Source organism: Cnephaeus nilssonii, assembly GCF_951640355.1.
Source record: "Cnephaeus nilssonii genome assembly, chromosome: 6".
In the NCBI taxonomy this organism is placed as follows: domain Eukaryota; kingdom Metazoa; phylum Chordata; class Mammalia; order Chiroptera; family Vespertilionidae; genus Cnephaeus; species Cnephaeus nilssonii.
Genome location: NC_137077.1, coordinates 96,427,526 through 96,441,962, shown reverse-complemented (window position 1 = coordinate 96,441,962; position 14,437 = coordinate 96,427,526). Strand labels below are relative to the sequence as shown.

Sequence of the window (14,437 nt, the reverse complement as noted above, 5' to 3'; positions counted from 1 at the left end):
AAGAGCAGGATGAAGTAAGAAAATAAAATATTTTATGTACATAAAAAGTAAGCAACAAATGTAAGTATGGTTCCTTTACAAGAATGAAGCATCATTTAAGTAACTGTACTAAGAAAAAGCCTTTGTGCTTCAGTTTTCCAATGTTTGAAAATAAGGATAAAATTTTCTCCTATATTTTAAAGTTTTAACAGAATCTGAATCACAAAACAATTCTGCAAATGTGAAGTACTAAAGCAAAGGATAAAGATTCAAATGCCTAGAAGAGCCACATATATAAAAGTCATCCAGCCCTAACCAGTTTGGCTCAGTGGATAGAGTGTCGGCCTGTGGACTCAAGGGTCCCAGGTTCGATTCCGGTCAAGGGCATGTACCTTGGTTGTGAGCACATTCTCAGTAGGGAGTGTGCAGGAGGCAGCTGATCGATGTTTCTCTCTCATCAGTGTTTCTAACTCTCTATCCCTCTCCCTTCCTCTCTGTAAAAAAAATCAATAAAATATATTTAAAAATTAAAAAAAATAAAAGTCATCCAGTTGGTTGAACGTGGTCCCAAGCACCAGGATGTCGCCGGTTCAATTCCTAGACAGGTCACATACTTAGGTTGCAATTTCAATTCCCCACTCAGGATGCATACGGGAGGCAACCAATATCTATCTATCTACATATTTCTCTCTCTCAAATCAATAAACATGTCCTCTGGTGAGGATTAAAAAAAAATTCATCCTTTCAAGAAGTAAGGCAAAATGGAGAGTCTTGCCCCATCAACAGACCTAACTCCAATACAAGTAAGAGTTGCCCTTCAGAGGAGGTCAAAAATCTGTATTTCTGATTTTTTAATGCTGTCAACTAATTAAATTACAATCCACACACATGCAAATTAAAAATAAAAAATACCATAAATTTTAGCCACCAAAATGGTTAAAATTATAACACGGTTAATTCAAGTGTTGGGGAGAATGTGGAACAACTGGAACTCTTATACACTGCTGGAAGGAATGTAAACACGGTACAATCGCTTCAGAAAACTGTTTGACAGCAACTATTAAATCTGAACATATGCATAGTTAGTACACCCTATACATACCCAGATATTCCACTTCTAGGTGATCTAAGAGAAATGCATAAATTTGTTCACCAAAAAACATGTTCAAAAATGTTCAAAGCAAGTATTCTTCTTAACAGACAAAACCTGATAACATTCCATTGACCACCAACAGTAAAATCCTACATAATAAAAGGCTAATATGCAAACGACAGAATGGTGGAATGATCAGTCACTGTGATGCACGCTGACCACCAGGGGGCAGACACTCAACGCAGAGCTGCCCCCTCGTGGTCAGTGTGCTCCCACAGGGGGAGCACCGCTCAACCAGAAGCCGGGCTCATGGCTGGCGAGCACAGCGGCAGTGATGGGAGCCTCTCCTGCCTCCGTGGCAATGCTAAGGATGTCTGACTGACGGCTTAGGCCCACTAAGCCGTCAGTTGGACATCCTCCCAGGGCTTCCGGACTGCTAGAGGGCGCAGGCCAGGCTGAGGGACAGCCCCCAAGTGCACGAATTTCATGCACCAGGCCTGTAGTAAGAAAATAAAATGTGGCAAATTCATAGAACACTATACAGGAATGAGACTACAGAGGCTATTCCTACATAACATGAATGAATCTCACAAACATGCTGAAAGAAAAAAGCCCACAAAAAGAGCACAACTATATGATTCCATTCCTTTAAAGTTAAAAAAAAAAAAAAATTTTTTTTAAAAAAAGGATCTATAATGTTAGAATGTAATGTTAGAAATCAGTAGTTACCTTTCAGAAAGGGTAGTAACTGGAATGGGGACAAGAGCAGGATTTATGGGGTACGGATTATGTCCTTTCTTTTTTAAATCCTCACCCGAGGATATTTTTCCATTGATTTTTAGAAAGAGTGGAAGAGATAGGGAGAGACAGAGAGAAACATCGATGTGAAAGAAACACATCAACTGGTTGCCTCCTGCATGAGCCCTGATCAAGACCCGGGCCAGGGAGGAACCCGCAACCGAGGTACGTGGCCCTGACCAGAATCAAACTCGAGACCCTTTGGTCCACAGGCCAACACTCTATCCACTGAGCCAAACCGGCTAGGGCCTTTTTTTTTTTTTAATCTGAATGCTGGTTTTTGTTCATCTTGTGAAAACTGCAAGAACTTACAATTTGCAAACTTTTCCCAATATATGAATACTTCAATAAAAACTTTTAAATCACACATACACGCAAAGATTCCCAAACTATTTCTACAGGCAGATCCAGCTAATCAAAACAGATCAGTTTATGACCTCTCAGCTAAAGAAACACTGTACAATCTTATATTTAAAGAGCAAACAAATAAAAGCAAAACAAAATTGTTTCAGGCTATATGACCAGGTCAGCAACTAACATTTAAATTTCTTCTAATAACAATACCTCTTAGAATGTGCCATTTTAATTGCCTCATATCCTTTTGTGTGTGTGTGGAGGGGGGGCGGGTACTGAAAGGCAAGTCTTTTTTTTTTTCTTTTTTGTATGTTTGTTGTTTTTCATCCATTCCTCACGCACCACCTCCCCTCATCAGCTTGTTCTCTATTTCTACGAGTCTGTTTTTGTTTTGTTTAATCATTTGTTTATTTAGATTCCACATATAAATAAAATCACATGGTATTTGTCTTTCTGTTTAACTTATTTCACTTAGCATAACCTCTAGGTCCATCCATGTTGTCATAAATGGCGAGGTTTCCTTCTTTTTTATTGCTGTGTAATATGCCATTCTATATAACTTATTCTTTATCCATTCAGCTACTGATAGATACCTAGGTTACTTACATATCTTTGCTATTGTAAATAATGCTGCAATGAACATAGGAATACATATCTTTTTTAATTAGTATTTTCATTTTCTTCAGATAAATACCCATAAGTGGAGTATCTGGGTTGTATGGCAGTTCTACTTTTAACTTTTTGAAGGACCTCCATACTATTTTCCATAGTGGCTACACCATTTTACAGATATAAGGTGATAACTCACAGTGGCTTTCATTTGCATTTCCCTGATTAGACAGGTTGAGCATCTTTTCATATGGCTGTTTGCCATCTATATGTCTTCTTGATAGAAATATCTATTCATGTCCTCTGTTCATTTTTTAATTGGATTGTTTGTATTTTTTATGTTGAGTTGTATGAGGTTTTCATATATTTTGGATATTAACCCTTAATGGATGTATCACTTGCAAATATATTCCCCCATTCAGTGGGCTTTTTGTGTTGTTGATGATTTCTTTCACTGTGCAGAAGTTTTTAAGTCTGATGTAGTCCCATTTGTTTAGTTTTGCTTTGGCTTCCTTTGCTTAAGGAGATTTATCCAGAAAGATATTGTGAAGACCCATGTCAAGGAGTTTACTACCTACATTTTCTTTTAGGAGTTTGTTTCAGGTCTTAAATTTAAATCTACTTTGAGTTACTTTTTGTATATGGTGTAAGAGGGTGGTCCAGTTTCATTTTTGTATGTATCTCTGCCAGTTTTCTCAACACCACTTTACTGAAGAGACTGTCATTTCTCCATTTTATAATCTTGCTTCCTTTGTCATAGATTAATTGACCATATAAGCAAGGTTTACATATGGGCTCTCTATTCTGTTCCAATGACCTACATATATGGTATTTTTATGCCTTCACTTGTGCGTGTGTGTGTTTTTCTGAAATCTGAAATCTTGAATCAGTCTCTTGTAGGCAGCATATAGATGGGTCTTGTTTTTGTTTTTGTTTTTTTTCTCCATTTAGTCACCCTAAGTCTTTATATTGAGGCATTTAGTCCATTTACATTTAAAGTAATTACTGGTAGGTATGTACAATGAACATTTTGTTCATTGTTTTTTTGGCTGTTTTGTAGTTCTCTGTTCATTTCCTCTTTCCTTTTGGTTTGCTTGTTTTCTTTAGTGTTTTGTTTGGGTTCCTTACTCTTTGGTTTTTTTTGTGTATTTTTTGTAGGTTTTTGTTTTGTGGTTACCATGAGGTTCCTATATATCCATCTATAGCTATAGCAGCCTATTTTAAGGAGACAGGAATTTAAATTCAAACACATTCTAAAAGCATTACATTTTTATTTTCCCCTCCACACTTTTGTCTTTGATATCATATTTTAAATCTTTTTGTTTTGTGTATCTCTATTTATTATAGTTAGAGTTAATCCTCATACTTTTTTAAGTAGCTGATTCACAAGTACCTATGAAATACCTGTGAGATTTTTTTCTTTCATGTGTTTTCTTATTTCTGGCCTTTTCTGATTAAAGAACCTCTAACATTTCTCGTAAAGCCAACTGAGTAGTAATAAACTCCTTTAGTTTTTGTCTGGGAAACTCTTTATCTCTCCTTCAAGTCTAAATGAAATATTTGCTGGGTAGAGTACGTTATAGATTCCTTTCTTTCAGCACTTTAAATATTTCCTACCACACCCTTCTGGTCATAAAATTTCTGCTGAGAAATCAGCTAGTAGCTTTATGGGGTTTGGGAGAGGATGGAGTTCCTTTGTTTATGAAATGCTGTTTTCTTCTTGTGGCTTAAAGATTATCTCTTTATCTTTAACTTTTGTCATTTTAATTACAATATCTTGGTGTGGGCCTCTTTGGGTTCATGTTGTTTGGAACTGTGCTTCCTGGAACTAGATGTCTGCTTCCTTCCCCAGATTAGGAAAGTTTTCAGTCATATTTCCTCAAATATTTTCTCCTTCTCTCTTCTCCTTCTGGGGTCCCTACAATGCATATGTTAGTGCACTTGATGTTGTCACAGATATTCCTTAAATTATTCTCTTTTTTCTTATTGCTGTTCTGATTTGGCAATTCCCACGATTCTATCCTCCATGTGGTTAATCTGTTCTTCTGTATTATCCAATCTGCTATTGATTCCTTCTAGTGTATTTTTCATTTCAGTTATTCTTCAGCTGATTGGTTATTAATTTTTTAAATCTTCTTTGTTGAAGTTCTGAGTTCCCCTATTCTACACATAATTTTGGTAAGCATACTTCTGACTGTTACTTGAAAATTTTGAAATGTTTTCAGCCTGGTTGGTTTGGCTCAATGGTTAGAGCGTCAGCCCGAGGACTGAAGGGTCTTGGGCTCAATTCCCAGTCAAGGGCACATGGATGGGTTGCAGGCTTGACTCCTAGCTGAGGCAACCAATCATTGTCTCTCTCTCACATTGGGGTCTCTCTCTCTCTCTCTCTCTCTCTCTCTCTCTCTCTCTCTCTAGCTATCTCTCCCCTCCACTCCCTCTCTCTTTCCCCGCCCTCCTCCCTCCCTTCCATTCTCTCTAAAAGGAAAATTATGTTTTTACTCATTTTAGAGAGAGGGAGGGAGAGGAGGGGAAGAAAGAAGAAAGGGAGAGAGGGGGGAGAGAGAGAAACACTGATGTGAGAGAGAAACATTGATCAGTTGCCTCCCATACACAGCCCAACTAGGGATTAAACCCACAACTGGGAATCGAACCAGCAACCTTTCGGTGCATGGGACGATGCTGAACCACCTGAGCTACATGGGCAGGGCTATTTGAATTCTTTTTTTTTTTTTAATATATTTTATTGATTTTTTACAGAGAGGAAGAGAGAGGGATAGAGAGTCAGAAACATCGATGAGAGAGAAACATCGATCAGCTGCCTCTTGCACACCCCCCACTGGGGATGTGCCCGCAACCAAGGTACATGCCCTTGACCGGAATCGAACCTGGGACCCTTGAGTCCGCAGGCCGACGCTCTATCCACTGAGCCAAATCGGTTTCGGCTATTTGAATTCTTTATCAAGCAAATTACTTACCTTTGTTTCATTAGGATATTTTTAAAGATATTTTTATTGATTTCAGAGAGGAAGGGAAAGGGAGAGATAGAAACATCAATGATGAAAGAAAATCATTGACTGACTGCCTCCTGCACACCCTGTACTGGGGACCAAGCCCACAAGCTGGGCATGTGCCCTGACAGGCAATCGAACCGTGACCACCTGGCTCACAGATCAATGCTCAACCACTGAGTCTCAACAGCCAAGCTATTAGGGTGTTTTTCTTGTTCCTTCATTTGGAGTATATTCCTCTGTCTTCTCATTTTGACTATCTGTATCTGTTCCTATGAATTAGATAAAATAACTTTCTCTCCCAATCTTAAAAAAGTGGTCCTATAACAAAGTAGCCTTTGTGTAGACTGTACCAGGTGGTTTTAGCAGGCCAGTTGGAATAAGAGTGTGAAGCCTGAGGTGCTGCCTGGCCGGAAAAAGCAGGTTCAGGGCAGGGCAGTCTGGTGTGCATGCACATGTGGTAGCTCCCTTTTGTTCTGGCTATCCACAGCTGGAATGGGGTTTAGTCGAGGCAGATTGGTGTCCCACCACTTCAGCATCCTGCTGATCTGAGTGAGGCAGCCTGGTGCACACACTGCAGTGTCCTGTTTGACCCACTGGGTCAATCTCCAGGTGGGATGACCCTATATATACACACCCTACAGCACCGTTGTGGCTGGTGAAGCTGGCTCCAGGAGTGGCCAGGAAGGCACTACTGCTGCCTTGCAGACTGGACAGTGCACCTGAATAGAACTCCTGCTGCACTATCCAAGTGGAGGGAGAATGTAAACAATGGCACTCACTGGCCTCTCTGATCCTGAAAAGTTACCTCAGATCCCAGAGAGCTCTAGCAGTTCCCCAATCCAACCCCTTCTCTCTCTCCTTTGGTGTGCAGCAGCTGTAGAAGCTGTTCAATTGGCCCTCAGTTGCCTCTCAGAAAAGACTGTCCTATATATAGGTATAAATTCAGCATGTTCATGGGAGGTGAGCTCAGCATCTTCCTGAACTGCCACCTTGGTCCCTCTCTTTCTATTGCCTCACACAGTATACTACATTAAGGTACAGTATAACATATTAACCTTTTGCACTCGGATGTTGAGTGTGACTCGACGCGGTTAGCATTGGTAGCAGCTCTTTTTATACTCTTTGAATGTATCAATAATTTGAAATATAAAAAAATCCAAATAAATAAGTTTGTATGAAAAGAAACTCCAGTTTTTTATTCTACTGCCGCGCTTTGTAAAATCTGGGGTATTTAAAAAATTAAATCCCGAGTAGAATAAAGGAATCGAGAAAAAAGCAAGCGAGTGCAAAGGGTTAAAGGAAGAAAGTAAAATAAAAATAATCAATTAATTGCAAAAATTTAAAGCAGTTAGCCATTAAATCAACAATACAATCCTCTTCCCTGATTTCCTGAGCAACTTGACTTACTACTTACTGATATGAAGCAATTTTCTTACCCATAAGAAGTCACAACCTAGGTACAACTGAGGATTATAAAAAAAAAATCTACAGCAAAAAAGAGAAGCCTCAGGTTTTACCCAGTCAAGTTAAAGCAAGCCTACTGAATCCAAATACACCATTCAGCTATTTAAGTAAATAACTGTTACATGACTAAATATTAATTTTTAAATGCTTTCTTAGCATTAACTGCCTGTCCTCTCAAGACCCTATATCCCAGGCAATTACATTCCCTTTTTGAGATATGAAGTGATCCCTCACCTTTGAACCATTGCTAGTATTTTTCTCCAACTCCCATCTTCACCTAGCATTCATGTCCCAAATCCACTACTTCTATGAAAACCCTAGAAAGGTCACAGATTAAATCAAACACTAGCATTTTTAAAGTCTCTCTTTTTGTAGGTGACAAAACTACTGTTCATTGCTTACTAAACATTACTCTTAAATAAATTTGAGCCACAATTTACACATCCAGCAAAGATTTATCCTGAAATTGTACAGTTTCTTCTCAAAAGTGATAAAATTCCACCAATAAAAAGTAACTATTTCTTACAAAACATTTTAAGTTACAAATTAATTTCTTAGCATATCAACCTTACCAAATAAGTTTCTGTTAAAGTCAAGACCATCCCAGCAAAAGAAATATGACTAGCCAGGCACAGTGCTTGAGCCTGGGCCTAAGAACCAGGAGGTCACATGTCCTGGTTGTGGACTTGATCCCCAAATAGGGGGCGTGCAGGAGGCAGCAGATCAATGATTCTCATCATTGATATTTATCTCTCCCCACACCCCCCTTCTTCCTCTCTGAAAGCAATAAGAAAAAGAAAAGAAAACAATCTTTCACACACACAAATCTCTGGGAAGACAATAATCCTTACAGGGCCAATAAGTGCTACAACATCAAGTTCATTTGCAGTCTTACAAAAAAAGACAAAAATGTTCTGACATCCAAGTTAAGTTACCTATCAAATTATCTGAAGATCCAAAAACTGTCTAGAAATACCAAAAAAAGCAGGACTTTCCCATTTGGTTTAGAAATGCTCAGTATATTCAGAAACAGAAAAGGAAAGTCTGACACCTGTTCTACTTCTTCCTTTAGGGCAACATTCTGTAAAATAGGTTACACTTAAACACTTATTACAATTCTAAATTCTACTCACAAACAACTAACAAGTTGTGAGTCAACAGAGAATAACAGATGATTTTAAAAGATATAACAACCCTAAAATTTCTGAACCCAAATCCCTACACAAGACATGCTTTCAAGGCTCCATGCTGAGAGCTCACTGGATACAAAGCTGTAGAAGGCACAATCCCCCTACTGACACCCAGCAAACTTACTCCAAAAACGATGCTGAAATGCAAGTCTCGTGAAATTCCTCCTCTACGTTCTCAACTAAACCTAAACACACGAAGAGCTGCTCTTGATTCACTCCCAATCCTTCGAAAGCGTTTTCTGCCTGGAAAACTTTTCTCCCATGAACCTTACACAAACTTTCCCGTTCTTTCAACCTACTCCAGGGAGCCTGAGCCCCGCCCCACTACCGACACACACCCACTAGGGAACCTCAACACGCTGCAGACACCACCCCACACGGACACGCACAACACAGGTGCCTGCGAACCCAGCCCCGGTCCACACACCCCGGAAACGACACCCCCTCTCTCACACACCGCACTCCACAGCCTATCCCCCTCCTTCCCCGCCCCCACTCCCACCACCCAGTCCACCCACCCACCCACGTTCCCGGGAACCCAGCCTCCCCTCGCTCCTCGGCTCGCCCGCGGCCGTGGGAAGGGGAAGCACGGAGGAGGAAGGAAGAAGCAGGCCCAACCCAGGCCGCTCAGACCGCCTAGGGAGGCAGGGCGAGAACCCGCGGGCCAGGCGCGTCTGCAGGGCCTCATCCGGCCTCCCCCGGCCCCTAGGCCTTCCGTCCGCCGCCACCCTCCCGGCCCCGACCACACTCACTTGCCAGCCGCGGTCCATCGAGTCCTCCGCCGCCGCCGCCAGCTGCGGCTCCTGCCCCCGGGGTCCCCAGGTCCGGCTTCTTGGACCCCGGGGGCGGCCCGGCCCCCCCGCCCGGGACCGCTCCGGGCGGAAAGCCTGCCACGGGCGCGCCCGCCAGCGCCAGGGGGACGCTGTTGCTATGGAGGCCGAGGCCCGCGGCCGCCCCGGCGGGGTCCTCGTGCAGGAACTGACACTCCTCCCCGTAGAAGCAAGTCTTGTCTTTAGCGTAGTAGCGGCAGTACTTGAGCTTCACTCCCGCCGCCGCCCCGCCGGGGACGCCCCCGACCCCCGGCGGGGCCACCACCGCCACCGCCGCCGCCAGTGCGGAGGAGGAGGAAGAGGAGGCGGCGGCCGGAGGGGGCGGGAGGCCGCCGCCACTGTTCATGGCAACGCCGCAGCCTCGTCTTCCGCTGCTGCCCGAGGAGCCGTCGCCGCCGCCACCATAGACTGGGAGGGAAGGAGGACGCCGCCGGTGCCGGAGGAAAGCCGGGCGGGTGGGTCTGTCCCGCTGCGGGAGCCCTGGCCGCCCGGGGAGAGGGGGAGGGGAGAGGGGAGGGAGGACGGGGTAGGAGGGCGCGGAGGGGAGGGGGAGTTGGGATTCTCTCACTCACTCTCTCCTTCTCTTTTCTTAAAGGGGCCGTGCGGGACGACGGGGTGGGCGCGAGGGCCCCGGCAGGGATTTCGAGAGCGCGGGCTCGGGGAGGGGGAGCGGCAGCCGCGAACAGGTGGGGAGGGCGGAGGTGCCGGTTTATTTTTAAATTCTGCCTCCACTCTCTCGCTCGCGCTCTGGTTCCTCCGAGTTGTTTATTCCATTTTCCTCTTCCTGAGACGGCCGTCGGCGCTGCGCATGCGCGGCGAGGCGCGGGGCCTTGTGGGTAGCGGGAACGCTAGGGGAAGCCCCGCCAGGCGTCCGGCCCCCGGGCGCCCGCGAGCCTGCGTCAGTGAGGCGGGCGGTCCGCAATGGCGTTCCCACACGCTCCTCCGGCTGGTGAAGTTCTCACGAGACGAACTGTTTTGGATACCCTCTTACTTGTAGAGCCAGATGTTATTTTTTGATGGAAAGGACAAAAGTTACTGCAAAACCGCGCTTTGGAGGGCCCGCACCTGGAGAGGGAGCCCAAGCCCTTGCTCCATTTGAAGAATAGTTTTATCCTGTTTGCCATACTTCCTCTCCCTGTTTTTTTTTACCACCCTACTTGTTTTCCTTCCCCTTGAAGGAGATGACAGCTACAGGACTGATTAAATTCTGGCGTTCTATTAAAAAAAAAAAAAGGTTGATTTAGGCAAACCCCCTGCTCGGTGCTGCACCTGTTTTCTCTGCGTCTATGTTACTGAAAGCCTTCAGCCAAATATGAAAAATAAGATGCTTCCTGGTGACAACACTGTCTAGGCAGCAACGGAAGATTTCATTTATAAATATATTAGGTTTTGTTTTTTTCAGCCTAGCCTTGACTTGAAATTCATTTTATAAAAGATACTTTTTCCCCTCAGAGCTCTCTGATGTTTTGGTCTGCTATATTAAAAAGTTTTCAGTAATTTTAAAGAATTTCTATGAAGGGAAAAGTAATTTTTAGCATTTTAATTTTTCTTCTCTGTAAAAGATTTTCTCAAAAAGCAGTATGGCAGTTATTAAGGGGGACGAGGGATGTTTGTTGGTAGTATTTAAGGAATTATGGCAAACAGAAGAGATCACAAAAGAACAGATATAAACAAGTGTGCCACAAGGCAAAAAAGGGGGAAAGTGGATTCCATAGACCATAAACTGGTTAGCCTGGTGATGTTCCTTAGCTAAATTTGAAAATAATTACATTGTGTTATGTCTTTGTTTTAAAACATTTTCCCATATTTATTCACCATATTTATTAATGCCTATTACATGTACAAGGAACTGTGCTAGTAGCTAGAGAAGTAAAAGTAAACAAGATGCAGTCCTGTCTGAGTTAAATGTTTTGTTTATCCTCTAGTTGAGAGGCAGTAAGTACACGGGCAATTATAAACCAGTGTCTTAAGTGCTAACCTTATCACATTGGCTGATAGGGGATCTTACAGATGTTATACTTCTTGGAGAAAGTTGATACCTTAATAGTAAGAGTTGAGAACATCTATTTTTAATTCAGAGAGAGCTGAGTTTGTAACCCAGTACTTACAATAGCTGTGTTACGCCCTAGCCGGTTTGGCTCAGTGGAAGGAGTGTTGGCCTGTGGACTAAAGGGTCCCGGGTTTGATTCCAGTCAAGGGCACATGCTGGGATTGCGGGCTCAATCCCCAGTGGGGTGCGTGCAGGAGGCAGCTGATCAATGATTCTCTCTCATCATTGATGTTTCTATCTCTCTCTTCCTCTTTCTGAAATCAATAAAGAAATATATTTTTTTAAAAAATTTAAAAAACAATAGCTGTGTTACTCTGGGTAAGTTGCTTCACTTTTCTATGCCTTATCTATAAAGCAGATAAGAATAGTACCTACTCCATAGAGTATAAAGGAATGTATATAAAGTATCCCATGCTTAGTAATAATTAAGTATGTTGCATCTATTGCTATTAGTAATATCGATAGTAGTAGTCAACCTATGGGAATACAGGAAAAAGCATTCCAGGCAAAACAAACAGCTTGTACAAAAGGCCCTGAGGAGAAAGAGAGATTAGACTGTTAGAATAGTGATCATGCAGGATTGAGCAGGGACCATATTACAGAAGTCCTTATAAAGCATGTTAAAGGATTAGATTTTTTCTTGAGGACAATAGAAAGCTATTAAAGGATTTTAAAAAGTCAAGTAATGACATGATCAGATGTCCCTTTAGAAAATAGCATTTGATCCATCTAAGAACCCTAGGAGAAAAGGAGAGTAGGTGGGTTACCACCATTTTGTCGATGAACAAACTAAGACCTGGAGTTAGACAAAATTACCAGCTGTAAATTGCAAAGCCAGAACTTAAACTCAGAGCTTCTAATTACAAAATATGTACTTTTCCCATTCATTACACATTTTGCCATTTCTAAGTGAAAGTATATGCCTATTGATGGCTTAGAAAGTGGTGTCTTATGGAGAGACAACAGAGGTTCATTAAGTTCATGCCAAATTAAGCATGTCATTCAAACCTTTATTGAGAATCTACTATATACTATGTACCAATCAAGTTCTGTTCTAGACTCTAATATACAAAAATGTGTAAGATATAGACTGTCATCAAGAATTACTGAGAATCATGAGGGAAACGCCAAAGATAAGTAACTCGTCCCTAAAAACCATATTTGACAAAGTTTTCTATTAAATCCTGTGAACAAGATGAGAGAAAGTAGACTGAGATACTAGAGCTAGGTGACTTCAGTACTCTGATAAGTCATTATCGACATGTTGATAAAACTAGCTTTGGAGCTCCTTGAACAATATCCATAGAGTATTGATAAATTGGTATATTTCAACATGGTCTTTACAATCTTCCTTTAGACAATCCTTAGCCTACTTTTTTGTGGGGGGAAAAATGGTATCTACTGCCTAGATGAAGAAATATATAGCATATTTAGTATGTTGCAAAAACAATGGGGATAAATAATTCAATAAATGACAGGATTTGTAAATCTCCATCAGCTAGAAAAATTTGCCACGGCTAACGAACAAAACCTGAATTAAATTGGGGAAAACAGAGCCAACAGTCACTTATTTTGTTATTAATCCTCGCCCAAGGATATTTTTCCATTGGTTTTTAGAGAGAGTGGGAGAGGGAAAGACAGAGAGAAACATCGATCTGAGAGAAACACATCGATTGGTTGCCTCCTGCCGGAGCCCCTACCAGGGCCCAGGATGGGGAAGAGCTGCAACCAAGGCACGTGCCCTTGATCAAAATCGAACCCAGGACCCTTTAGTCCGCAGGCGGACACTCTATCCATTGAGCCAAACTGGCTAGGGCCAAACAGTCACTTTAATACATTTTTGATGATACAATCTCTTATCCCACCCCACCCCAGGCAAGTTAGCAGTGTTTTTTCCAAAGCCCTTTAAAATGTACATTGCCACCCCCCAAAAAAATAAATAAAATGTACATTGCCTTTAAAATATTATTATTCTATTTAAATAATTCCTAAAAAATAACTATAGGTGTTATGCTCCAGTGTGGTCAATGCAAAAGAGAAAAGTTGTGAACAATCTAAATTCTGAAAACCAAGGGGAATGGTTAAATAATGGACTATCCACTTGTAATATTGTGCAGCCATTAAAAAAAGCATCAAGCCTGGCCAGAGTAGCTCAGTGGTTAAGTATCGATCTATGAACCAAGGAGGTCACAGATTGATTCCTGGTAAGGGCACAAGCCCGGGTTGCAGGCTTGATCCCCAGTGTGGGGTGTGCAGTGGGCAGCTGATCAATGATTCTCTCTCATCATTGATGTTTCTATCTCTCCCTCTCTGTTCCTCTCTGAAGTCAATAAAAAATATATGTTTTTTATATGATAGCATCAAAATGTACAACAATGCTTATGACACATTGTAAATATTTAACAAAAAATTATGCTGCATTGTTATAGTGATGTAAACAATTAAAATAAAGATTAACTCTCTCAAAACATTGTGTTTTTACTAAGATGGGAAGATAGAGTAGATTTTTCCTATACTTTCCAAATTTGTATCATAAACATTGTTTCTATAATAGAATAATAAGCATTAAAATTTACTGTAACTTAATCTTAACCTTTTAATTCTGAGGAGTACATGGATGTATATTAAATTGTTCTCTGTATTTTGGGGGTTTTTTTCCCAAATAAATTAATTTGAATACAAGTGGACACTCATTATTAGCATTTCTTCAAATTTTCATTAGTCTAGTGTTTCTCAAGATATATTTCATGGAAGACAGTTCGACAGTATATTAATTGGTACTACACAAAGAAAAACCTCCTATTGTTGAGAATGTTTGGGAAACATTTAAGTAAATAACTTTATTTACTTCAAGTTTTTTTCTACCCTTGAATATGTTCATGATGTGTTGTAATTCTCTAAAAGCAGGATATAATATGCAGAATTTACAAAAAAGTTTTGCCACAGGACACTTTTTTCTCTAGTCACTTTGTGGAGTTAGTGTTCCTGGATTTTTGAGAAATACTGTCCTAATCACATGCCTTCTCATTTTCCTGTTATAACCTACTAGAGGCCAGGTG

The 14,437-nt window shown here is 41.4% G+C and overlaps 1 protein-coding gene across 7 annotated transcripts in view; it reads right to left on the bottom strand.

Annotated features, from left to right (window-relative positions):
- PAN3 (poly(A) specific ribonuclease subunit PAN3) overlaps nucleotides 1-10,459 on the bottom strand; it is a 161,990-nt gene extending 151,531 nt beyond the window's left edge. For 3 of the 7 annotated variants that reach the window (XR_013813711.1, XM_079775195.1, XM_079775196.1), the window contains exon 1: nucleotides 9,251-10,459. Coding sequence is in view for 6 of the 7 variants with exons in the window: in XM_079775195.1 (XP_079631321.1) it covers nucleotides 9,251-9,674 (424 nt within the window). In the remaining variant the exon portion in view is untranslated. The remainder of the gene's footprint in view (nucleotides 1-9,250) is intronic. The other 4 variants (XM_079775197.1, XM_079775199.1, XM_079775198.1 and 1 more) reach the window with 3 other exon arrangements.
- Nucleotides 10,460-14,437: the final 3,978 nt, after the last annotated feature.